We start from the raw sequence: 27,281 nt of genomic DNA, 5'->3' as shown, positions 1-27,281 counted from the left end.
CATGGCTTTTAGTTCCATAGCTTACAGCGGAAAAGCTGGGGCTAACCTAAGGGATGCCCCCCAAGCTCTGACGGCTGTGGCCGACCTGGGATTCCAGCACAGTGCCAGCAATTTCCAGTCCCCCGACGCTAGCAATTTCTGGGCACTCACCATCCTGGGAGGCCAGGCGAAGGGGGCTGTGTGGTCCTGGTCTTCTGGTGCCTTTGTCTAGAACATGCCACCCATCTTTGACCCATCTACCTTGAGAAGTCGTCTACCTAAATGTTAATATTTATCATTTACAGCTGGTCACTGCCCCTTTCAAAGGTGAAGACAGTAAAATTTATGACGGGCGTCCTATCAGACAACAGAGGAGCATAAAAGCAGAAGGAAGAGTGATAGCCCATCGGTCCGCGGACGTCTGGAGGGTTCCAGCATGGGGCTGCGGCCACGCACTTTCCTCCTGGGGCTGCTGCTGCTGCTGCTGGGACGAGGTAAGTCTGCCTTTTGCTCAGAGGGCAACCAATGGGTCAGCCCTGCCGGTGTCCCATGTTGCTTCGGCACAGAGCTTGGGAGAGGAATTTTCAGTGAGCACGAAACGCACAGGTGAGAATAAGCAGGCTGCAGTGCTGAGCTTAAGTGCCCACAGCTGTGGGGGATGGGCAGGTCTTAGGACAGGTGAGAAGCGTGGGCGGGCAACAGCCCCGTGGTGGGGAAGCAAAAAGCCATAGGTGTAGGAGTCGTGAAGACCTGGATTCTAGTGCTCCGTGCTGCGTGGCCTTGGGCAAGTCCTACCTCCCTGGACCTTGCTTCTTAACATGGAAAAGTACCACTATGACCACTAATGGTAAGCACATTTTGATCATTACATGGGCTTTGTTCGTTTTTGCTGAAAGGGCAGAGGAAGGCAGATTTGAGGATGATGAATTCTACAGGATTGCACCGCGTTCTTTAGTACTACTGACTGACTGCAACGAGTGGGCTCAAGCCAGGGCTTTGGATTTCTTCTGAGCTAATGGTTAGAAGACAGTGCCTCTGTCCCTCTTCTCCCAGCCCCTGGCTCGACCTTCCTCCCTTTGTTCAGAAAGGCGGGATCTTTTAAACCAAAGAGGGCCTTAAAGATGTTTTTTTTTTTTTTTTTTTTTTGCGGTACGCGGGCCTCTTACCGTTGCGGCCTCTCCCGTTGCGGAGCACAGGCTCCGGACGCGCAGGCCCAGCGGCCATGGCTCACGGGCCCAGCTGCTCCGCGGCATGTGGGATCCTCCCGGACCGGGGCACGAACCCGCGTCCCCTGCATTGGCAGGCGGACTCCCAACCACTGCGCCACCAGGGAAGTCCCTTAAAGATGGTTTTTTAACTGTCTCCAAATGAGAGGCCTGGGCCCAGAGTCAGAAAGCTCTTGCCCTGGAGCCCGCAGAGGGAGAGGAGGAGGCGGGGACAGAGGCCGGGGCCTGGCTGGGGTCCAAGCGCTGCTTCGGCTACCTGCCTGGGACGTGTCGGTCGCCCTCTCTGAGTCGCTGGGTGGGATGCGAGGCCAGAGAGAATGGTAGTGCCTGCTCTGCTTCCTGCACTGGGTGACTGCATTTTCCTGATGACTCCTGAGGCTTAGGAATCTTTATGTTTATGGACCATTTGAATTCTTTCATGCAGTGACCGGTCTAGTGTGTTTCCCGTTTTTTTCAACAGGTTGTCCTTTTTCCCACTGATTTCTTTTTAGTTGTTCATATGGGCTGAGCACTTGCTGTTTGTTGGTATAACCAACACGTATCTTCTGAAGCTTGTCTTTCATTCTCTTTATGGAGACTTTAAGTGAACAAACTTCCTAATCTGGGGGGGAAGTAAAGGGAGACCAGCCAAATGAGAACAAACGGAGGCATGTATTCCAAGGTTGCTATGGTAAAAGCTGCTATCATTTGCGTTTGGCAGAGACTCCGAGGCAGGCAGGGGAGTGGGAAAGCTTGACGACGGAAAAGGGGAAGGCTTCAGGGCTGCTCTGACTGGCGGCTGTTGCCAGGGGGAAACTAGCTGCAGGTGGCTAACTAGAAACCAGGCATCTTAAATGATTCGTTTGGGAAACATACGTGGCTTTCTCTGGTTGGTCCTGAGTTGGAAGCAGGGACAGAAGTTGGGGAGCTGCAGACATGGGCCAAGTCCTGACTGTTCTAGGCTGATTCCTTGCCCGTCTACTGCAGATGTGTGGGTCACAGGTGTATTGTCATCTATGGTCTGGCCATTGTCTGTCTGTAGACTGTCTGTCCATTTCTAAAGTTTTTTTAATCTTTTCTGGTGTGTGCTCTTTGTGTCTTCTTTAAGAACGTCTCTCTGGCCTCAGGGTCATGAAGATATTATCCTATATTTCCTTCTAAAAACTTTATAAATTGCTTTTCTCACTGGGTCTTTTTAAAGACATCTGGGATTGATTTTGGTGACTACTGTAAGAGGAGAACCTAGTTTTATGTGTTTTTTCATGAAGATACCTGGTTGTCTCAGCACCATTTATTGAAAAGTCAGTTGCTTCCTCACCATTCTGAAGAGCCTCCTCTGTTCATATATAAAGGACTCATACGTGCATGCATCTGTTTTAAAACTCTGTTTTGATTTATTTGTCCCATTGTCTATCCCTGTGCCAGTAGCACATTATCTGAATTCTATAGTTTTGTACTAAGCTTTATTATTTGTGAGAAACAAGTCTTTCTGTTTTTTCTTCTTTTTTTTTGTTTTGTTTTTGTTTTTGCGGTACGCGGGCCTCTCACCGCTGTGGCCTCTCCTGCTGCGGAGCACAGGCTCCGGACGCGCAGGCTCAGCGGCCATGGCTCACGGGCCCAGCCGCTCCGCGGCACGCGGGATCCTCCCAGACCGGGGCACGAACTCGCGTCCCCTGCATCGGCAGGCGGACTCTCAATCACTGCGCCACCAGGGAAGACCTTTTCTTCTTCTTTAGAAGTGACTTGGCTTTGAACTTTCACAATTTTACTATTTGTCAATTTCTACCCCCCTCAAAAAACAAACCTGTTGGGCTTTTGATAGAAATCGCTTTTAATTCTGTGAATCAAGTAGGGGAAAACAGACATCTTTACAATATTGAGTCTTCCAAATCATGAGCTTATAATTAGACTTTTAATGCCTCTCAATGCTTTATAATTTTCTCTGAGGTTTTGCATATGTTTTGTTAAATTTATTCTTAGGTATCTAATACTTTTGGTGTATGATAAATGGAATGTTAAATTGTCATTTTGAAAATGTTATTGGCATATAGAAATAAATTTTTAATTTTGTACCCAATTAAACTCTTATAAATTTTAGTAAGTTATCTGTATATTCTTTTGAATTTTCTGTATACACAATCCTGCCAGTGATGACGGTCTTGTTGCTCTCTTTTCAGCCTGTGTGCCTTTTCTTTCTTTTGCCTTACTGTGCTGGCTGGTGCCTTCACCACAACTGTTCATAGCAGTGACGGTTGGACACACTCTTGTCTTATTCCCAAGTTTAAAAGGAAAGTGTTTAATGTTTCGTCAGTAAGTGTGGTGTTTGCTACAGGCTTTTCTGTAGATGCTCTTTATGAGACTAAGAAAGTTCTATTTTATTCCTAATTTGCTAAGTGGTTTTAAAAAAAAATCATAAGTGGGTGCTGAATAAATTTTTCTGCACTTATTGAGATGATTGTATGATTTACTCTAATCTGCTAATATGGTGAATTAAGTTAATTGACTTTTTATTATTTTGTTCATTTTTTTCAGTCATTGCTTGTTAAATTCACCAAAGACTGCACATTGCATTTACTTGTGCTGCCTCTTTAAACCCTTTTAATCTAGAGTAGTTCTTTAGCCTTTTTTTTCCCTTTCTTTCTTTTGTGTGTGTGTGTGTGTGTGTGTGTGTCCTTGAAAATTTGAGGCTGGCTTTTTTTGTGCCCACTGCAGTTTGGATTGGTCCAAACTGTTTCTTTGTTGCTAGAATCAGATTAAACTCTTCAGGTGGAAATACAATGTAGATCATTGTTGTGTCCTTGGTGTGTAACATTCAGCGATACATGTGACGTTAGCAAATATTTTCATTGGTGATGTTAAATTTGATAATTTGGTTAAGGTGGTGTCTGCCAGCTTTCTCCCTTGTAAAGGTACCTCCCCCCATGTGATTTATAAGTTGTCTGTAGGGAGATACTGTGATACCGAGTGACTGTTCTTATACCCAATGGTTTTTAACATCCATTGATGATTCTTGGCTGAATTATTACCATGGTAAGTGTAAGATGGTGATTTTAAAATGGCTATCATTCCTCCTACTATTGTTAGTTGGCATTCCTCCATAAAATAAAATTCTCTTCTCTGCCCCACTCTTTTAAGGTTTTATCTTTCTCATATAAAATGGACATATGGATTCTTTTATTAATCAGTATATTATAACCCAGTCCTGTCATTACTCATTTTGATGCTCAAGTTATTGGCCAGTGAGAGCCACTTCAAGCTGATTCCTGTTTCCCCATCAATTTTTTAGCACTTTTTAGCTTTATGGAACAAGTTATTCCAGGCTAATCTTCTATTTTCCCTATCTCACCATGCAATTAGCAACGTCTTTAAGGTGCCAATTGATAGGGGATTTTATTTAGAAACCAAGATCGAGATGCCAGGGGTGTTCATTGCTTCTGGAGTGTCATTATGTCTAAGTTCTCTCAGTGGACAGAGCCAAGAAATACTGTTTTCTTTTTAATGAGATGAATTTATACAGATATCTCTTAATTTTAGTTAGAATTAGGCTTTTATCTCCTTCCTCTATTCCTGATTTGTATTGTCCTTATCCCACAGTGTAAGCTGAGGTTACAAAAATATTGATAAATTTATTCATTTGCTGAATCCTACAGTACATCCAACACAATATTGGAATTACTGCAACAATAACACCACCACAAACAAAGTTCGAAATCTCTTTGTGGTTCTTTTGTCCTTAGAATATGTCCCACACAGGGTATATAATCAAAATACTTTGATCAAAATCACTTGTATTAACTCTTTTTCTTTTGTTCTCTCTGTGTGGTTATGTTATGTATTTGACATATAGTTAAATTTGTCTCTGTTTCTATTCACTTATAAAGTTTCTCCCATTCTTGATTTTACTTTAGTTTTTGAATATATAAAGCATTAACATGGTTCAAAATTTCAAAAGTGTGAAAAGATATACCCGGAGAAGTGTCATTCCCATCCCTATCCCATCCATCCCATTTCCACCTATCCCTGTCGGTAACCAATTTCATTATTGTCATATCCTTTCTATGTTGCTTTTTGCAAATATATATTCTTATATTTTCTTCCTTCTTGCACAAAGGTAATCTACTATAAACTTCTTTTTCATCTTGATTTCTTTTCACTTAATAATATATCCTGAAATTACATTATATCTGTTCAGAAATCTTTTTTATTTTTTTCCAGCTGTAGGATATTCCATTGTGTACCATATATATTCAACCAGTCTCCCAATATGCACACTAGATTGTTTCCAATATTTTGCTACTTTAAGTAATGCTGTCATGAACAATTGTGTACATATGTCTTATTCATGTTGTTGGAGGGAGAGCTTAGGGTAAGTTCCTAGAACTGGGATTTCTGGGTCAAAGGATAAAAACACATATAGTTTTGTTAGATATTACCAAATTTTCCCCCAACCATAGGGATTATACCATTTTACATTCCCATTGGCAATATATATGAAAATGCCTACTTCTCCACAGCTTGACAATAGAGTGTATTGTCAGGCCTTAGAATTTTTGCAAATGTCACATATGAGAAGTAGTATTTTAGTTTTAAATTCTCTGCTTGCAAAGGAAGTTGTCTTTTTTTTTTTAAAAGACCATGTGGTCTCAGGTTCCAGAATGCAACGAAAAAGGGTAAGCTCCAAAAGCATCAACACTTTTCAAGTCTCATGCTTGCATCATCTTTGATAATGTCCCATTGACCAAAACAATTCATATGGCCAACTGCAGGTTTAAGGGGTAGAGAAATAGTCTTCTCCTCTTTTGGGGAGGAACAGCAATGTTATACTGCAAAGTGACATACATTCAAGGATAGGAGAGATTTGTGGCCATTTTGCAATGTACTTCACCTACCTTCATTGCACTTGTTTTCCAGGATTTCATAGCTATTTTTGCATGTTTATTTTTCTATATGAATTTTAGAAACAATTCGCCTAGCTTTAGAAAAAAAAAGGTATTGGTATTTTTATTGGAATTGCCGTAAATTTGCAAAATAGAAAGAGGCCACTGTATCTTCTAACCAAGCCAGGCCATACATTGATGTATATGAAGGCTTTTACTTTTTGCTATGTTAATTTTATACTTTCTATCTCGCTAAATTATTTCATTGTTTGAATTAGTTTTATCATTGATTCTCTAGAGTTTTCATGGTTAGTCCCACATTATCAACGAATAGAGATATTTTTCCTTTTTCTGCCTTTACTTCTTTTCTTTCCTGATTGCATTGTCTGATACTCCAATACAATGTTAAATAGCAAGGGTGATAGTGGGGATTCTCACCTTGTTCCTGATCTTAGTAGGAAACACATTTTCCCTGTTCAGTTAGATGATGGATTTTGGGAATCATACATACATACACACACATATATGTGTGTTTTCTGTGTTCACATTAAAGAAGTATCCACAAATTTGTGGTTTCATTTTTATCAGGAATGAACTTTAAAGTTTGTTGAAGGTCTTTTCGGCATCTATGGAAATAAGTGTATTATTTTTTTCCTTTTAGATTTATTATTATGTTGAATGGTTTTCTAATGTTGAATCATCCATACATTCCTGGAATAAAATCAAGTTGGTCACAGTGTATTTTGTTTTTATATACTGCTGGATTTGGTTTGCTAACATTTGCTTAGGATTTTTTTCCCTTATATGTTCATGAATGAGATTGAACTATAACTTTCCTTTCTCTCACTACTGCTGGATTTTGATACCAATGTTATACATTCTCATAAAATAAATTTGGGAGTGTTCCTATTTTTCTCTTTTCTAGAATAGTTTTTAATAATGAAATTTTTTTTCCTTTAATTGGTAGTAGAACTCACCAATAAGACCATTTAGGCCTGAAATATTATTTTTTGGTGGACTTTTGACTACTGACTCAATTTTTTAATGGTTATGGAATTATTCATATTTACTTCTGCTTAAGTAAGTCTTGGAAAGTTTTATGTTTCACATTTACTTACACACAATTCAGTGAGTCTGCAGTTTGGGATGACTTCAGGGATCTTGTCTCTGTTCCACATAGTGTTGTCTGGGATTGACTTGGAGAGTCTAAAATGCCATATCAGGAGACTTGGTACTGGGGTGCCTTGGTGCCCCTCCACACAGCCTTTATCTCTACATGAAAAGCCTGGGATTCCTTACCTTGAGACTCAGGGTCCAAAAAGAGCAAAATTGGAAGCCACAAGGCCTTTTAATGCATAGACTCAAGAATAATTTCTGCTGCTTCTGTTGGTAAATGCAAGTTTCAAGGCCAGCGTAGATTCAAGGGGAAGGAAATAGACTTCACTTCTTAAGGGGGGAAGAGTGGCAAAAGTCATATTGCAAAAGTGCATACAGGATGGAAGGAAATGCCATGGCCATCTTTGGAAAAATATACAGTCTATGTTGTATATGTGTTTCCTAGTTCATTCATTTTTGTGTTAATCTTACTCAACATTTGTAGTGTATCTTGAATCTGTGGCTTAATATCTTTCATCAGTTTTGAAAATTTCCCAGCTAGTATCTCTTGAAATATTGCTTTTACTCCACTATTTCTGTCTTTTCTTTCTGCAGTGCCAATTAAATGTTTGTTTGCTTTTCTCACTTTATGTGCCATGTCTCTTAGCCTGTCTTCCAATTTTACCATCTTGTTGTCTTTCTATACTGCATTCTAAGTAATTTATTATAACACATATCCTAGTTTATTCATTCTTCTTATTGTGTCTGATTTGCTGTTAAACCTGATCATAGATTTGGAAAATTGGTTTTATTTTTCAAATTTAATTTACATTTAGTTCTTTACCAAATTTTCAATGTTACTTTTTAAAATAATTTTGTGTTCCTATAAATATCCTCAAGTTTGTCTTTTATTTATTTATTTTTAAAATTTATTTATTTTTTTGGCTGCATTGGGTCTTTGTTGCTGTGCACAGGCTTTCTCTAGTTGCGGCGAGTGGGGGCTACTCTTTCATTGTGGTGCACAGGCTTCTCATTGCGGTGGCTTCTCTTGTTGCAGAGCATGGGCTCTAGGCGAGCAGGCTTCAGTAGTTGTGGCTCATGGGCTCTAGAGTGCAGGCTCAGTAGTTGTGGTGCACGGACTTAGTTGCTCTGTGGCATGTGGGATCTTCCCAGACCAGGGCTCAAACCCATGTCCCCTACATTGGCAGGCAGATTCTTAACCAGTGTGTCACCAGGGAGGCCCTAGTTTGTCTTTTATTTTTTAAAACATAGTATTTTTATAATTTTTGTCTGATAATTTCAGTCTCCAAAGTTTTTGATCTATTTCTGCTTTGTTTTTTTCTGCTAATACTTGCTCCTGGACACCGTGTTTGTTTATGTGCTTGGTTATTTTTAGTGTGTGGTGCTTTGACTCCTTGAAAAGTTATTTGTGAGATTCTTTGAGGCCTAGGATGAAGGCCTAGGATGAAGATGGCTGTCTTCAGAGACTATATGAACATCATCTTTCAGGCACTTGGGACATTACCATGAAGGATCACTTCAAACTAAATTTGTGGTATGAGGTTGCCTAGAATAGCCAAGCCCCATGCTAAGCACTGTACATATATAACATATTCCCTTTAAGTGGGATGTACTATTCTCCCCATTTTATAGATGAGAAAACTGAGACCCAGAAGTTAAATACTTGCCCAAGTTCATTCAGCTAATAAGCACAGGAGTCTGAATTTAGTCCTGAGACTGAGTCCAGAGCCAGGGCCTTTCACCATCTCCCTGCATTACAATAGAGCCCAAAGGAGGAAAGAACCAAACCAAACCAGTGCTTTTGTTTAAGCTTTAAAATGGGCTCACCAAAACCCATATTAAAACAGATTCCTGCTCTGAAAGTTTTGGTTTAGAAAACTGAAACATCATTATCTCAAAACTACAATTGGTGAAAACAAGTTGGCAAGGAAGTCCCTGTGCCTAGTAAAATACTATTGTCACTAGAATTTCATTTTCCTGGCATGGGTCAGAAGTTCCCCAGGAGACTGTCCTGCTTGTGAATGAAAACTCTTGCCTTGGTAACACACCCATGCCAGGCCTGTCTCTGCGAAGCCAAAGGTGGGAACTGGGTGAACTCATTGTGTAAGGAAAGGAATGCCTCTTTCATTATGAGAACAAGTAAAGTTAGTCAACGTTTGTTTCACAAGGGCCTGGAGTCCTTCCTGGAGGATGCCAGCCCAGCCTTCTAGAAATACTCTTTCCAAATAAGAGTAGAAAGCAATCTTGGAGAACTTCTGGTGGCCCACGTCCTTCCAGTTATTGATGAGGGGTCGGGGGGACTTGTTCAAGTCACCCATCTAGTTGGTGGCAGATGGTGGAACTCTGGTGTCAGACTCTCTCCTCTACATCAGATGCCTGAATCCCCATTCCCAGCCCCCACTTCAGCTCACACACATGCCTCCAAATTCCTGCCCTGAGTAGCGGGCACAGGTATGGGATTTTCTCTGGGGGCTCAGAAGTCCTACTTTCCTGGGATGTCATCTGCACCTTGTAGATTTTCAGGACTTTATTGTCAATCATCATTTTCATCAAGTTGCATTTTTGCTACTGTCAGTTAACTGTCTGAGCACCCTTCTAAGAACCCAAGTAGGGCTGAGCCTGCCAGGGAGATAATAAACCAAATGTACGGAACCCTCTGGGGAGAGAGAACTGATCTGCATAAAAATCACTGGAGAAGAATTAAGTACCAAAATAGGTGTAAGTAGCTGTAATAAAAGCAACAGGATTCAGAGAACTGAGAGATGAATGTGGGCTGGAGAATTTTCACGTGGGAGGTGAAACTCGATTGAGCACGCTGGAGGATGAGTGGGCTTAAGATAAAGGCAGAGGAACAGGGAGGGCATGCAAGTGGGGGAAACAACATACCTAAAGGCAAAGTCAGGGCTCAACGTGATGGATTTGAGGAGCAGGGAGTGGGCCTATTGGGCTGAAGGGCAGGGCTGGTGTTGGGGGAGGTGATGAGTTAGGTAAAGTGAGGTTCTGAGATCCTTAGATAAGAACAGTAGAGATTATTACAGTGTCTTTTTGCTTAAAGAGACTTCTAAAGTGATTTAATCCAAATCTGTTATTTTTACATTTTAAAAAACTAAACCCTATATATAAAATAGATAAACAAGTTCCTACTATATAGCACAGGGAACTATATTCAACATTCTGTAATAAACCATAATGGGAAAGAATATGAAATAGAAAATATATATGTATAACTGAATCATTTTGCTGTACACCAGAAACTAACATAATATTGTAAATCAACTATACTTCAATTAAAAAAAATTTTTTTTAAACCCCAAAAAACTAAGCCTTACAGAGGTTAAGTGACCAGTTCAAGGTCATGCAGCAAGTCTAGAATTTGGATTTGCTGTATTGGGAAGGGGAAACTATTAAAGGTTCTTCAGCAGAGGAGTGGCCTAATGGAAGTGGTATTTTGGGCAGGATGAGTCTGCTGGTCAGACATAAAAGGTCATGCACTGAAAGAGGCAACACACTGGTGAGTCAGAGGCTCACCTGGCTCTTAGAAAGAGGCCCAGCAGGGAGTTTGCTGGGCTCTGGGAAGGCCAAGTGCCTTCCTGAGTCCTGAGTCAGGCAGCCATTTCCTCTTGCACTCTTGCATCTCAGGGAGAAGTAGTGGTCCTCGGGCGATGCTCCCTTCTTCAGACCAGAACCTCCCAGTTGTCTCTGGGAGGAGACCTTCCCGATGGGTTGAGACGTGAGGCCCCCCCACAGTTTCCTGGGATCCCCCTCCTGTTGGAGCTCACTAATCCTTGCTTCTGCCCCCATCTGGCTTTGGGGGTCCCTGGTCCCTTTAAATTCTGGCCCCTTGGGGCTGAGGCAAAGCTGGAGCAGAGTGATGGTGGAGGGATCAGGGCTCTGACCTGCCACTGCCCAGGACCACTTGTTCATCTTTACCATGGGACTCTCTTCTTTGGGTTGTTCCTTCCTGGCTGTGGCCCCGCCTCAAGTGTCCCCATGAGGAGATTAAGGAAAATACAATCTAAAAGGGAAGCAGTCCTTGTCTGAGGTCATATAATGAACCAAGGGCCAAAGGTCAGGTCAGCTTTGAATGTGCTCTCTCCTGTTAGGACTGCTCTTAGAACCATCTTCCCTCTCCTGGGGCACAAGATGTTTGAGGTTGAGTGTTGGGTGGGCATCAGAGATGGAGACGGGAGGGTGCGTTGGTCTCTGTCCAGGATGGAATTTGTAATGGGTGTCTCCTCGGGGTCATCAGCACAGGGCATGGGTATTTAAAGAACGGTGGTTTGGGACTTCCCAAATTATCTCTAATTTTTTAATAATCTCATCAGACTTAAGGTTGTGTCTACCCAAAAATTGTAACAGTGTTAATTCGAAATCATTTTTTGGCATCCTGCTGTTAAATCTATTTCAATTGACTGCTGGGTAAGGTAAGGGCAGCTGAAAATACCTTTCTTGTAGACACAGCAAAGGAACAAATTTCCGTATGTTGGCAACTCAGGCTACAGAGCAACACACACAAAAAACCTTTGTATAATTGCCCTTTAAAACATTTTTATTTTATATTGGACTATAGTCAATTTATGATGTTGTTAGTTTCAGGCGTACAGCAAAGTGATTCAGTTATACATATACATATATTTATTCTTTTTCAGATTCTTTTCCCATTTAGGTTATTACAGAATATTGAGCAGAGTTCCCTGTGCTATATAGTAGGTCCTTGTTGGTTATCTATCTTATATGTAGCCGTGTATATATGTTAATCCCAGCCTCCCCATTCCCCACCTTTCCCCTTTGGTAACCGTAAGTTTAACAGACTTTGGTCCCAAGGAAAGCAGGCCAGACTAGGTTAAGGAAAACTGAGCTCCACACACAGCCTTCAATAACTTGCTGAGTGGTCTTTGGCAAGTTTGATAACCTCTCTGGGTCTCAGTTTGCTGAGGTATTAAACGAGATGATCTCAAAGTTCAGCCCACCACAGACATTCTAGAATTCTAAGACAGAGGTCAGTCTAGCCACCCCAGAAAGGTTCTCTGGCCCTTGGGTCGCCCTCACTGACTGTGGCATGTGACTACCCAAGCACCCTGATAACATCCTGTGCTCCTCAGAGCACTGTTGGTATAGGAGCAGCAGCCGTGCATGACCTGCGCAGTGCCTGCTCGCAGGTCGACAACAGCATCCCACAGGCCCTAAGTGTGAGTGGGGATAAGATGCTGCACAGGATGACCGACAAAGCCCAGAAGACCTGCTTACAGCCCAGGACAGCACAGAAGACAAACCCTGGCTGACTTGGACCCTCCCCTTCCCAGCTTACCCAGATAGCTCACTGGTTAGTGAATGGCAGTGCTGGTGCAAGGCCTGACCCTGCCCTTGCTGGTGTGGTTCGTGTGAGCTGGTGAAAGTTACCTAACCTCTCTAGAGCCTGTCAATCCTGCCTCTACTTACCCTTTAGGGCTGCTGTGAGGACATTATACTTTTTCAAAGAGCCCCCAGATTTAATGTACACTGAGGAGTGGCCCTAATTCCAAATGTGTTGGCCTTGACCGTCCTTCCCACTGCCCAGGGCATGTGCCTCCCATTCATCCAGGGAGACAAGTCCTCCCTTGCAAGTGTGTGGCCTCTCCTATTCACACGGCGCTTTCCTGTTCTCACAAGGAAGCCAGTCTCATCCCCATTTTATAGATGGAGAAGTCAAGGTCCAGAGAGATTGATGCTTGATCAGGGTTACAACATGGCCATCTTTCTTCGAGGCAGGGATGGTGGTGGAAAGTTGTGCTCTAGACACAGTATAAGTAAAAAATAATAAAAAAGTAAAGGAAATCTACTAATTAAGAGCGCATGAGTTGTTTTAGTTTTGCTTTTGAAATCACACTCCCTCCCCCTGGCCAGCTGTTGGGTTGACAAGCTTTGGGTTTCCGTGAAGAGTCAGGGCTGTTAACCTCAGAAGCACACAAACATCACTCAAAGGGCTTTGAAAATCTGCTGGGGTCCAGCACACCAAGGCCCCCCACCCCCAGGCCAATCCAATCTGAATCTCAGTGTTGGGGGCTGGGCAGCAGGCAGTGGGTTGAGAACCACTGTTCAGAGGGGCCTCCCGGAGGAGAACCTTGTGTGACTTTGCCTTGCCAAGGCCTAATACTATGATGGCCCTTTGTTGGCTCCAGGACCCCAGTGGTCACAGCTCTCTCCAGCTTGGATGACTGATCTCAGCCAAACCTGTTCTTAAGAGTGTGCACACACATTCTGTTTCCTGCCTAGCAGGTGGAAAAGTACTTGTCTTTTTCCCTTATTGACCATACTGAGGTGGTAGTTTTTCAGGGAGCTCTACGCCCTTCATAGATCCATGAGCTTGAGGCTAAAACAACCTTCCAAATGGGAAAATTCCCTTGGGATTCCATGATTGGGGTCCAGTCAGGCCACAAGTGCTTTGACAGTTTCTCCCACAATACCTTGGGGTGCTATGGGAAAGGCAAGAATTTTTCTTCCATTTGCTGGTGGGAAGCAGAATGGGAAGCAGAGTGGGAAGCACTGGAGTGAGGGCCCAGGAGTCAGTGGGGATAGGACCCAGGGGTCCTAAGTTTCCATCCGGGTCTTCAGGTCTAGACACTTAGATTCCAGGTACAGCCTCTCTGTGATGCCCCAGGGCAGTTATCAGGGATGATTTAGATCATCAGGATAAACACGAACTCTCTAGTTATATAAGGAAATCCCAGAATATTGAGACTGGAAGTATCTGAAAAATGGTCTGTACTTAATCATCTTTCTTATACTGATTATAATAATCATAACTACCAGTTACTGAACCTTAGCACGTGTCAGATTCCAGGCTTCATGTTTACATGTGAATGACCCTTACAGTAACTCCACGAGGCAGGTGTTATCGACCTCACCTTATAGGTGAGGAAACAGAGGCATGGAGAGATTGACTAGACCAAGGGTGTCCAAGCTCCTAACACCTGCCTGGTGTATGTACCACATGCCCCCCATGGTCCCCAGCCCCTGCCTGGACCAAGTGCCCTGAGCGGCCCCATTCTTTTTTTTTTTTTTTTTTAACATCTTTATTGGAGTATAATTGTTTTACGATGGTGTGTTAGTTTCTGCTTTATAACAAAGTGAATCAGCTATACGTATACATATATCCCCGTATCTCTTCCTTCTTGTATCTCCCTCCCTCCCATCCTCCCTATCCCACCCCTCTAGGTGGTCACAGGGCACCAAGCTGATCTCCCCGTGCTATGAAGCTGCTTCCCACTAGCTCCATTCTTATTCAGGTAGCTCTAGCTGTTCTACCAAGGGACAACCTGTCTCCACTGGTCCAGTCCTGGTTTGGGGGCCACAGGGAACAAGGCCATCCCCCTTGGTATCCAGACCTTTCAGACACTGAAGGAAGTTCTCATGCAGCCCCCTAAGCTTCTCTTTTCCGTTCATCCCAAGTGTGCTTAAAAATGATATCTGACCCCCTGTGCTTCAATGTGTCGTACCTGTTCTATGATCTTTTCTCCTCCTTTCTTGTCTTCTTTGGATTAAGCATTTCTATTGTTTCAGTGTCCCTGCAGTATCCTGCCCAATGTTAGCTTGCTGATTATACATTTTTGTTATTTTGGTATTTGATTACAACATGCATCCTTGTTATATTAAAGTCTAATATAAATGAGGATCAATCACTCCCCAGATAAAGAAAAACCTGACAACAGTGTAACTCCATTTGCTCCATTCACATCTGCCCACAGCAATACATTACATATATTTTAAACTCCACACTATTATTTTTTATTTTTTGTATTGGAGTGGGCAAACATTTTTTCTATAAAGGGCCAAACAGTAAATATTTGGTTTTGTGGATCATGTATGGTCTCTACCACATATTCTTCTTTGTCTTATAACCCTTTAAAAATATAAATATCATTCCTATCTAGTGAGCCGTACAGACATAGGCTGTGGGCAGATTTAACCTATGAGCTATAGCTTGCCGGCTTCTGTTTTATACAGGCAATATTATTTTGGATTTACCTACATGTTTACTTTCTGTACTTCATTTCTTCTTACATTACTATGCTTGCATGTGGGGTCATCTTCCTTGTAGCATTTTGAATATGTCATTCCACTGCCTCTGGCCTCCACCGTTTCCGATAAATTGACTGTTAATCGTAATGTTGGTGTCTTATGCATGAAAAGCTGGTTTTCTTCTGCTGTTTGAGCTTTTTTTTTTTACCTTGGCTTTAAACTACACCTGAACACATCAATTATTACAGTTGATGTGTCTAGGTAAAATTGTGTTTTTCTTACCTGAAGTGGTTGTTTTGTTTGTTTGCTTTTGTTTTTATCCCTGCTTCTTTGATCCGTGACTCAATATTTTTCACCAAATGTGGGAAATTTTCAGTCATTATCTCTTCAAATCTTTTTCTGCCTCTTTCTCTCTCTGCTTCTTCTGGGACTCACTAACTGTACGCTTTCTATGCTTGACGGTATCCACAGACCTCTGAGGCTCTAGTTGTTTTTCTTCAATCTCTTTTCCTCTGTATTTTTCAGAAATGTACTTTCTATTGATCTGTCCTTAAGTTTACAGATTCTTTTTTCTGCCATCTCAAGTCTGTTACTGAGCCCATCTAGTAAATCTTTCAGTTATTTTATTTTTCATCTCTGGAATTTTCTTTTTATAGCTTCTATTTGTTGAGTCTTTCACCTTCACATTTTTCTTTAATTCCTTGAACACAGTTTCATTAATTCTTTGAACATATATGTAATAGCTACTTTGAAGACCTTGCCTGGAAAACCCAACGTTTGGGCCACGTTTTCATTGGCTTCTTTTTTTTCCTGGGTCTCGCTTTTCAATTTCATGGCACATCTAGTAACTTTTCATTGAAAACTGGACATGTCTGATAACATTTAACAGTCTTACATTCCATTTCTGAGGGTTGTTGGTTCATGTTTTAGTAACCTGCCTGGAATTAAACTGTGGAATCTGTTGCCCTGCAGTGGACAGCCACTGATGTCTTTGCTCAGTTTTTTCTTTCTTTTTTTTTTTTAACCTGGCATCCTAGGAGTCACCCCTGAGTCTGCATGGTTTAGTGATCAGTGATTTGGACAGAGGTGGTGTCCGAAGACCTTGAATTTGGAAGGCTCTGTTTATCGGTCTGTGTGTAGGGTGGGGAGTGAACACAAAGTTGCAGACAATTTTCAAGGTTTCCTTCCCTTTAATTTTATGTGGCGCTCTTGCAGGTCTTCCCAGCACGCAGACTCCCAGCCAGCCGGGAATATGTGAGGTGTATCTCTGCCCTTCCCTTTTCCTCCTTCTCATTCCTGGATCGCCCCGTTGAATATCCCATTGGTTTACTCCTCACCCCAACTGGGAACAAAACATCAGGCTAACAAAGCTACAGATATTATCCCTTTATTTCCACATTATTCCACCACTTTTCACTGTCTATTGTCTGTTGGGATTTATCTCTTGGTTCCTGTTTATTTGGTATTATCTCCTGGTAATTTTTTTTCATTTTTATTTTTTTTTTTGGCTGTGTTGGGTCTTCATTGCTTTGTGTGGGCTTTCTCTACTTGCGGCGAGCAGGAGGTACTCTTCGATGCAGTACGCGTGCTTCTCAATCCGGTAGCTTCTCTTGTTGAGGAGCACGGGCTCTAGGCATGCGGGCTTCAGTAGTTGCAGCACGTGGGCTCAGTAGTTGTGGCTCATGGACTCTAGAGCGCAGGCTCAGTAGTTGTGACGCACGGGCTTAGCTGCTCCGTGGCATGTGGGATCTTCCCGGACCAGGGCTCAAACCCGTGTCCCCTGCATTGGCAGGCGGATTCTTAACCACTGCGCCACCAGGGAAGTCCCAATTTTTTTTTTTTTATTGAAAGCCAGGTATTGTGTATGAAAAATTAAATAACTGTATGTTCCAGATGGTGCTGTCTTCTTCCATAAAGGCTTTACTTTGGGCAAGCAGTTAGGTAGGGGCAGATCACTCTAATCTAATACTGGGAATCGGTCTGACTCAAAGCTGGGCTTCAGTCTTTTTGGAGGCTGGTCTATTTCCACTTTATCCATCTTCCAAGGGTCTAGCTCTTTGAAGTCCCAGATAAAAGACTGGGACATTCACCAGGGCACCTCCTCCTTGATGGGCACTGGGCTCCAGTGTTTCCCCCCAGCTCCATGGGCAGTCTGAAGCTCTGCCCAGCATATTAGCCACTTACCTGCTGATTTCTGTTGCCCATGATTTGGCAAGTGTTTCAAGGATAAAAACAGCATCAAATGTTGGACTCGCTCTCTCTGCTGTCCTTTTCTCTGGCTCTTTACTCCTCAAGTTCTTGCTGCCTTTATGACTCTCAACAGATGGGCACACATATACGCACACGCACACACACACACACACACACTCACACACACAAAATGGGGAAATGCATGACTTAATGTCTGCAGAGGAAGAAAATCAGGCCCAGAAGATTCCATGATGTTTTCAGGGAAAGATGTAGGGATCCATCTCTTCGAAAACAAGCTCTTCTGAGCCCCTTTAAAACCTTTTAGATTTAGAGTCAGCAGATAGGGTCTCTCAACCCAGCCCCACCTCTCTAAAGAAAAATTTTAACTTTCATTGTTTTAAAATTATACTAATAATGACATCTGTCTCTCTGGATTCTTTTTTCTTTTTTCTTTTTCTTTTTTAAATGCCCTTGTTGTTTATCCATTCCATATATAATAGCTTACATCTGCTAACCCCAGCCTCCCACTCCATCCCTCCCCAACCCCGCCCCCTTGGCAACCACAAGTCTGTTCTCTAATGTCCATGAGTCTGTTTCTGTTTCGTAGATAGGTTCATTTGTGTCATATTCTAGATTCCACATATAAGTGATATCATATGGTATTTGTCTTTCTCTTTCTGACTTACTTCAGTTAGTATGATAATCTCTAGTTGTATCCATGTTGCTGCAAATGACATTATTTCATTCTTCTTTCTGTAGTTCTTTTAAGTGGTAGTTTAGGTTGTTTATTTGAGATTTTTCTTGTTTTTTGAGGAGGGCCTGTACTGCTATGAACTTCCCTTTAAGAACTGCTTTTGCTGTATCCCATAGATTTTGTAAGATTGTATCTCTGGATTGATAATGAAACAACTTCTTTCATCAAAATTAACAGATTTCAATATACACTTTGTGCAGGCACTGGGCTAGATCTTCTGCTTATATTATTCAATTTTTAAAATTTATAAATTATAGAGTACAAGCATATCCATGATGATAAAAATCTTTTTAAAAAAATTTTTTTTAAGAAAACTGCTATTTTCAACAGAGACCAAAGGCTTTCTTTGAGGAGCAATTTTTTATTTCTCAGGCATGAAGCCTGGAGGACCAGGAGATGTGCTGAGCGGGACATTTCTCAAAGACCAGGGAGAGTCGCTCTAGCCCCTGTGTTCCTCTACTTGTGAAGGTGCTGGCAAAGCCCAATGAGGAGCTGTGGCATCAGCAACCAGCATGGTAATCTAGAGATGGATCCCAGGCTCCCATCGGGGATGCCCAGGGCTAAGGGATATTGCTGATCACCAGAGATGTTATCTTCCCATTTCACCTTGATGACCTCTTTTCAGTAGTGTCTAGATCAACGGGGTGGGATGAATTGGGAGATTGGGAATGACACTATTGTTACTATGTATAAAATAGATAACTAATGAGAACCTACTGTGTAGCTCAGGGAACTCTACTCAGTGCTCTGTGGTGACCTAAATGGGAAGGAAATCCAAAAAAGAGAGGATATATGTATACGTATAGCTGATTCACTTTGCTGTACAGTGGAAACTAACACAAAATTGTAAAGCAACTGTACTCCAATAAAAATTAATTATAAACAAAAATAGTGTCTAGATCAGACATTGGTTAACAAACAACAGCCCATGGGCCAAATCCAGCCTTCTGCCGCTTTCTGTATGACCTGTGAGCTAAGAACGATTTTTACATCGATTTTTTTTTTTTTCACGTGGACATCTAGTTATTACAGCATCATTCGTTGAAAAGACTGTCTTTTCCCCATTGTGCTGCCTTATGCACTCTTGTCAAAGAGAAGTTGACTCTATTTGTGTGGGTCTGTGTCTGGACCCTCGCTTTTGTTCCATGGGTCTGTTTGTCTATTCTGCCAGTATCATCCTGTAGCTTTATAGTAACTTTTGAATTTGGGCAGTGTCAGTCCTCCGACTTTGTTCTTCTCCTTTGATATTCTGTTAGCTCTTCTGGGTCTTTTGCCTCTCCGTATAAACTTTAAAATCAGTTTGTTGATATCCAAAAAGGTTTTTACATTTTTAAATGGTTGAGAAAAATAAAAAGAAAGGTATTTAATGGCACATGAAAATTATATGAAATTCAAATGTCTCTATAATTTGTCCACATGTTATCTATGGTGGCTTTCACAGTACAACAGCAGGGCTGAGTATTTGTGACAGAGACTGTATAGTCTGCAAAATCTAAAATATTGACTATATTGAAGAAGTTTGCTGAGCCCTGGTCCAAATCTTAGGCTGTGACTTACACTTAGTTTGGTTCTGAGCTCGGCCCATGGGGCCGGGCTGCCCATTTTCAAATCCTTCCATCGCCAGGTGTTCACTGTGTCACCTTTAAAATGTCACTTACCCTTTCTGGGCCTGTTTCTTAACTGTAAAGTGGGGATGATAGCATTTATCTCATAGAGTTGTTGTGAGGAATAAATGAATTATTTCACGTAAGTGCTTAGAACAGTGCCTGGCACCCAGAAGCTGCATATGTGTTGAGTCCCATGTACATTTTTATCCCGGCTTAAAAACAGTGTTACCAAAATGGTCTCAGATCTCTGCCCTGCGAATTCACCTACCTCACTGCCCCCAGTGATGATCATCTTAAAACACACCCTGTCATCCCTTCAAAGACTGGTCATGGCTTCCTGTTGCCTGTGGAGCAGCCTGGCATTCACAGCTCCACAGCCCAGCTGCCATCTGTCTGTGCAGACTCATCTGCCCTGCCCTGCACTCCCCTCCAGCTATGAAGCCTTCGCTCCAGCCCTTCCAAGCTCTCCCTGTTTGTCCACACCTCAACACCTTCCCATCATGCAGTTCTTTCTGCACAGAAGCATTTCTTCCGGGCATTTCAAAAGGGTCACTGAGATCTGGGGGCAGGATCCAACCAACATTCCTGTTACGAGCTCCGAAGTGGAAATCAGTGCCTGATCTCACCGTGGGCGTGAAATGGAAATATACTCTTGTTCCTCATGAAACTCCAGATAAATTCTTTTCAGGGTCAGAAAGTAAAGCTGCAAAAGAAGGGTGGGGTAAAGAAATCAAGCGCTTTCCCCCAAGCCAGGCCTCCCTTCAGCCTTGTCTGATGCTGTCTGGGGGTTCTTGCATGATATGCCCTTACAAGGAGTGTGCGCTCTGGGCAGAGAACTGGGTGGGGAGAAGCCAGAGGGAGCAAGGGAGCCAGACCTCTGATTACATATCAGTATCATAAATGTTTCTTGAAGGTGTTGAAGTAAGCATCAAGATGATGTAACAGTGTGAACAAAACGCTCATGATACATTAAAGGGAGCTTGTAGGATACAACGTTGCATCCACATTGATTACAACTGAATACAAAGTGGGACTGATCAGGAGACTGATGGTGGACAGGAGGGTGTGAGCATATGAAACCACTCTTGGGCTAGAGGGGTAGTGGCACCGTGGGTGGTTGTCTTGGTTCCTTTATTGAAAAATGAGTGCTGTTATTGTACACAACACTGTCATTTCCGTAGCTAAAAGTTTGATGGTAGGTTTGATAGGAAAACTCATGAGCTTACAAAATGAGTCTCTCATTGTACATATATTATATTTTTAAAAAGTAAAAAAAAAGTTTTAAAAGACTGGCGCAAAGTAAGCTGGGACAAGGACAGTGTCTTCGCAGCTCTCCACCTGCCTTTTCTTCCTCTTTGCCTCACCGTCAGTAAGCCCACTGGAGACAGCCGCTGTCCAGCTACTGTGTATAGTTATGGCTAAGCTCACATCACCTTCAGACTGTTCCCAGATGTCCTCTGCCTTCCCTCATTTGTCCTGGATCCCCAAACAGCAGCAGCTATTTGTCCAACATTACTCTCCTGGAGAGTTCTGCCCTTCGCTAAGGAACCAATAAAGGCATCTGTGGTAATGTGCCCATGAATGATATAGGGTTATTGCTGACCCCTCCCAGGTAGCACTTTTGCTTTTCATCCTGGGGATTCTGGTTAATAGGCTGCATTAATGGAAGCACAGTGTCCCAAACAATGGAGGTGATAGTGGAGGAATGGAACCTGGACTTTCCTAACACAAGGGACGTGACTGAGCAGGGCACATAGGTTGGGCAGGGAGGAAGGGCACGAAAGCTGCAAATCTGGGCGGGAGTTAATTTCCAGCTAAATAACCTGAACTGTTTTTGCTTTCTTTTAGGAACTACCCAGGCCCGTACCTCCCCTGGAGAGAACACACTGGAAGAGCAGCTATGGCCAGAGGTCAGGGCTTTGTCCTCACGGGAGGGGGAGTGAGTTCCCTTCTAGAGGGTGAATCTAAGTCTTGATGCAAGTTGGCAGGTTCCCTCCCTGAGGCCTTGAGGGAATGGGCTAGATGAGCGGCTTCTCCAGGGACAGCCGGGCTGCCTGGCAGAGCATAACTGTATCCCCTGGAATTTGGGGCTCATCATCCCTGCAGAGTGAGCAGGTGGTTCCCAGAAGTGTCTGGAAAGATTATAGATGGGCTGGTTATCTCTGTGAACCTTGAAGCAGATGCTGTGAGTTATCTGAAGGCATCTGGGTGAGATCTTCCCAGAATATCTACAAGATAAGAGTTGAGAGTAAATGCTTTATCTCTTAACCGAAATTGGTAATTCACGAGAAATTAACTTGTGTCTCCTTGTGACAGAGAGATGTGGTCAAGCAACTCATTTACTGCACATTTTTCCCCCATTGGAGTATTTCCCCTTCCACTCTCAATTCTGGGGAGAAAACACATAATCTCCCTTCCCAAAGCCCTCCATGTGATTCACAGAAGCAGAGGCTGCTCTGAAATTTCACAGGCATCTGAGGAGGCCAAGTGGTCTTGAGGACCCCAGCACTGGTCACCCAGTCCCTCCTGTGCTCTCATCAGCCCCTCTGGGCTTAGGACACATTCCGTTCCAGTGGGAATGTGAGAGTCTCCCAGTTTCCACTTTATCCAGTTACCAGCAGCAAATAGCATAATTCCTCATATACCTACTTTTGTGTAAATAATCAAATTTAAAGAAAGAAACAGATAATAAAAAAACATCATAGGATAGAACAGATTTAAACATTTTTCAGTCTAGATATACTGGGTCTCTTCTTAATGATTTCTTTTTTATTGTAAAATATACATAAAATGTACCATTTTTGAGTATACAGTTCAGTGGCATTAAGTATATTCACACTGTTGGACACCTGTCACCACTATCCATCCCCAGAACTTTCTCGCTATTCCAAGAATTGTTCTTATTCTTATTCTTTATCCTCCCTCCCTCTCCACCCCACTGTTCTGGGGTATCCTTAACTGCCATCTGCTAAAATCACTGTCAATAGGCACGTGTCCCGTTTTACTAGGTGAGCTGGGTAAGGGGTTAGAAGACCATGACTGTGGAAAATTGTTGCTTCTGGATTTTGAGCCTAGTACAACAAGTACCTGGTCATTTCTACACCAAGTTTTCAGGACCTGTAATATTGCCATACAAGGCAGTTGATGTTTCCGATGTTCGGTTTCAGTGGCAGAGCCTGAAGGGTTTTCCATTCTCATGCAACTCAAAGAAGTCAGGATCTGATGCGCCTTCTAACTCAGGTATGTGCCGCTGAGCCAGGAAGGCCAGCGTCTTCTCTCTGGTGTGGCCAGCAGAGGCTCCAGCACTACTCCTCTTGCACTTTTTGGCTGTTCAAGCCCTCTCTCTTTCCCATCCTTAGTCCTTCCTCTTTTGGCCCCCTCAGTCATTCCTGTGGAGGGACACAGCCCAACACACCACGCAGAGATAAAACCGGCATGACCCCACAGTGGTTTGCCTGGGTGAGGGCACCCTCTGGGAGCTCACCTCCAGGTGGGTAGAACCGAGTCACAGGAGCTGTGGCTTGGAGCTTGGTCACTCACGTGCCTTCCCCAATCCTGTAATGTAGCCACAGTGGCAGCTCTAGACATATTAGTCCTGTAATGGGCTACATTTATCTAATACCTGGATGCTCTGAACGTTGCTCTTGAGCTGGTCCTCTTCTCCAGCCTTATCCTATCACGTGGCTGCATTATAAACTGTGTTTAATGGATTTGTTTATGTTTGCATTGTACTGACTTACCAGGGTTTCCAGTTAAGCATGCTATTCTCACTATTCTGTCATGTAAGGAATGTGGGTAGAAAAAGAAATTGATGTACTTCTTAGGAAGTGGCTTCTTTGGGAGGCTTACCTTGAATGCCCCCATAATATGACCGAGGAATATATCAGTGGTTTCTAAAGAAACTTAATTCTAAGGATGCTAGGGGCCCAGGTAGGTCACGGAGGCTTCTTGGTACCATTTGCACACAGCTTGCATCCGATGCAAAGCCTGTGTGTTCACAGGCTTTGCCTCCTTCAAGCTAACATGAACCCTTTTGAACCCAGATGGTTTTCATTTTAATTTGTTGCTCTCTCACTCATTAATGGTAGCCCAGAAGTGCAGAGCCAAGGGATAGAGGGAAGTAAGAGGCAGAAAGAGGGCCAGGTGAGAGGGGAATGAGGGCTGTGAGTGACCTTCCATGGGACACCTATTTGGAGATACTGAGTCCAGTTAGCAGTGTGGCCTCCAGAGAGGAGTGAGCCTCTCTGGAGCAGGTTTCCAGGGCTCCCAGCAACTGCCTGATCTTCAGCTTCCCACTCCCATGGCCAACAGGCGGAGCCTCAGCAGCTGTCCTTGGGGTGGGGGACATGGGTCTGCTTCTCCCATTTGGCGCCCTTGGCCCACATCATGGGGAATATAGATCTGACCTTCTTACATGCGTTCTTGTCTTTGCAGTCCACTCTCTGAGCCCTTCTGATATTAAACTTGTGGCAGCCATTGGCAATGTGGAAACTGTGAGTTTGCCAAGGAGATTGAGGTGGGAGGTATAGGGTTTGGGACTGGTGAACTTCTAAATGAGCTCCTAGTAACCAGGCAGAACGCTTCGTTTGGGGAGAGAAGGGCATTCTCTGAGTTGGAAAACATCCTAAACTCTAGGGTTCTGAGTTGATGTTGTTGTTGTCTTAAATGAAATGAATGCCTCCCTTTACATTAGGATGAAGAAACTTTTGGAGTTTCATTAAAAAATCAAACCTAATGATAAATTAAGTCAAAGGTCACACAGAATTTTAAAAGTAATCTCTTAAACTTTCTCTTTATGAGGTGAAGAACAAAAATGTCCTTACCTGCATGGTAAATGTTTAAAAATACACTCTTCTTTGCTAATAGGTTGTAAGTGGTGGTGTTCTATATGGTCAGGTAGCAGAGAAAGAAAGCAATAAGAAGGGAGGGATGGAAAGAGAGAGGAGAGAGGAGGTGAGCAGAAAGAGAAGAGGGTTGGAGAGCAGAGCGGAATTTCCAGTGTGATTCCCCAGTCAGTCCTGGCTTCCCACAGTCCCACCTGCTCTGGTCTCAGCACTGCTGCCCCCCAAGTCCTAGCAGCTCCCAGCCGAACAGACAACTAATCAGGTGTTCTCAGCTCTGCCCTGGGGCCCAGCTGTACCTCCTGCACCAGAACCAGGATGCCCCTGCCTCTCCCCTCCTGTGCCTTCCTCCTGCCACTACCTACCACATGTCCTTCCCCATGTCCTTCCGTGTCCCTGCTGCACTCTGTACCCCCTGCAGCTTCAGCTCCTGCCCCTGGGCCCAGCCGGCCTCCTCGCTGCAAGCCCCGTCCTGCTACCCCACGCACAGCGCCAGCCGTGTGTAAAGGATGGGACTTCACATTAGAAAACTGACCAGGGCCCAGTGAAATCTGCAGCCAGGGCTCCCGCCCTTGTTCTGTTCTACCTGTGATGGTGGTGTTAAAACTGCACATGTGACTGTGCGTATGCGTGTGTGTGTGTATGAGGGTGAAGGTGGAGGTTTCCCAGTAGGAGGGATGTGAAGGGGGGGATTGGAATAATGAGAAAAGAGGTTGCATGTCACGCAGAGCACACTGACTCCGCCGAGCCTGTGTGTCCCTGCGTGTGTCCCTGCGTGCTGATCGCTACGTCACAGAGCCAGGAATGTGTGACACCAGCTGGAGGACTCAAATTCTCCTTCCTTGGGCAGGAAAATTCACTGCAGGGAAATCTCCACCCCAAGTCAGGTTTCTAAAGTTAAACCAATCAACAGTTTCCACTGTCTGGTCCCAGCTCGGAGAGAGTTCTTTCGCTCATGAATTATTCATCCCCACATCTCCTGCTGTCACTCAGCTCACCCTTTCTCCTCCTGGGAGCCCGAGGCCCAGGGCGCTGGGAGACGGTTTCAGTCCACGACGGTCTCCTGGCCCCAGAATCATTATCATCACGCTGACGGGCACCTCAACCTTCAGGGTGAGCCCTGAATGCACAGTTCTTAGGAGGCTACCTTCCTCTGTCTGCCCTGAGAGTCAGCTGTCATGAGCTTAGCCTGGTTTATAAAAGACATCAGACCAGGCAAAAATAATGGAAGACAGTGAAATGAAAAAGACGGAAGTCTGTAAGGCCCATGCTTTTGCTTCGAGTTCCTGAGGCTTTGTGTCGCCAAGGCCGATCGCTTACTTGTATCCATGACTAGCACTTGTTTGTCTCATTGCTGTGGACTTCCTTTTCCTCACAGAACGTTAAAGATCAGATTCATCAAAATTATTTTCAAACTAACACTTGTGATGCATGTTCAGTATAAGAAGAAAATCAAAGCACATGTAGATAGTATAAAATATGGAAGATCTCATTCACATCTCCTATTCTCTTGCCTCAACACACACACACACATACTCTCCGACATATAGGGTGAGAGAGAGAGAGAGAGAGAGAGTGTGTGTGTGTGTGTGTAACCTAAATAGGGTTATACTGCAATATACTAGCTGTGACTTTTTTTCCCCCTTAACTAAGAGTCACAGACATTTTCCACGTCAGAGAGGTTATAATCCACTCTATCAAATCCCATGAAGCCAGGGCTTGTGTCTCACTTACTTGTGTGTCTCCAGTACAGGCAGCCAATGAAGAGTGTGGGGAGAAAATGGCGGCAGTGGGCAAAATGGTGGCATGGGAGTTTGCGGGGTTTGTCCCAGCCTTCCCTCTGTGACTCCCCCTGAGCTCTCCCCCACTCTCTCCACCTTGTTCCTCCTGTTCTCTCCTTTCCTTCCCCTCACCACCCCCATCCAGCTTTCCTGAGGGAAACCTCTGCTGTCAATCAGGTCCCGTTCAGTTGGGCACAGGCTATCCCCCTTGCCTCGGCCCTGGAGGCTAGCCTCCCTCAGGACTTCTCCTGTCTGGCATCCTTATGCTCCCTGACTTGCATCTGTGTGTGATTTTCTGTTTAATGTGTTACCTTTCCCTGGAAATTTTCCTTTCAAGCTCCCTCTTATTGAGAAGTAGAGAGGACTCCATCCCAGGTAGAGGAAGGTCATGGTCAGCCTGCCCTCCCAAGATGACCCCAGAAGTGTGGCCCAGTTCTACAGACTGAATGGCTGTCGTTGGAGCTGGGTTGTTAAGGACAGGCAGGTCCTTTGAAGGGAAGCAACAGCAGGCTGGGTGTAGGTAGTGTGGGTACAGCATCACCTGTCAGCACCACAGACACTGTCTTCTAGGAGTTCTGAGAGAGAAAATTGGTGTCAGAACCTGTGAAAATAATACTACTGACAACAGCTAATATGTCCTGGGCACTTTCTATGTACTGGGCACAATCCCAAGCATCTAAAATTAGTATCGAGCAAGTATATATTGAGTACTTACGATGTGTCAGGCACTGTTCTAGGTCCAAGGAATATAATCAAGGACAAAACAGACACAAATTCCTGCCCTCATGGCGCTTACGTTCTAGGCAAGGGAGACAAACAATACACAAATACATTTTAGATTGTGGAAGATCACAATAAAACAATCTATTTTGTTTCTATGTGGGATGTTAATATTCTACAGTGATGCATTTAAGTCTAGGCTCTCTCACCCAG

At 43.6% G+C, this 27,281-nt stretch overlaps 1 protein-coding gene across 1 annotated transcript in view; it reads left to right on the top strand.

Annotated features, from left to right (window-relative positions):
* The first annotated feature begins 284 nt into the window (after positions 1-284).
* PLB1 (phospholipase B1) overlaps positions 285-27,281 on the top strand; it is a 122,825-nt gene continuing 95,828 nt past the window's right edge. Inside the window, exons 1-4 of the mRNA XM_060169830.1 lie at positions 285-473; positions 21,575-21,636; positions 22,894-22,966; positions 24,161-24,219. Of these exons, the coding sequence (XP_060025813.1) occupies positions 416-473; positions 21,575-21,636; positions 22,894-22,966; positions 24,161-24,219 (252 nt within the window). The 5' untranslated portion in view covers positions 285-415. The remainder of the gene's footprint in view (positions 474-21,574; positions 21,637-22,893; positions 22,967-24,160; positions 24,220-27,281) is intronic.

This window comes from Lagenorhynchus albirostris, chromosome 13 (assembly GCF_949774975.1).
Source record: "Lagenorhynchus albirostris chromosome 13, mLagAlb1.1, whole genome shotgun sequence".
Taxonomy (NCBI): Eukaryota; Metazoa; Chordata; class Mammalia; order Artiodactyla; family Delphinidae; genus Lagenorhynchus; species Lagenorhynchus albirostris.
This window is presented reverse-complemented; position numbering and strand designations above follow the sequence as displayed.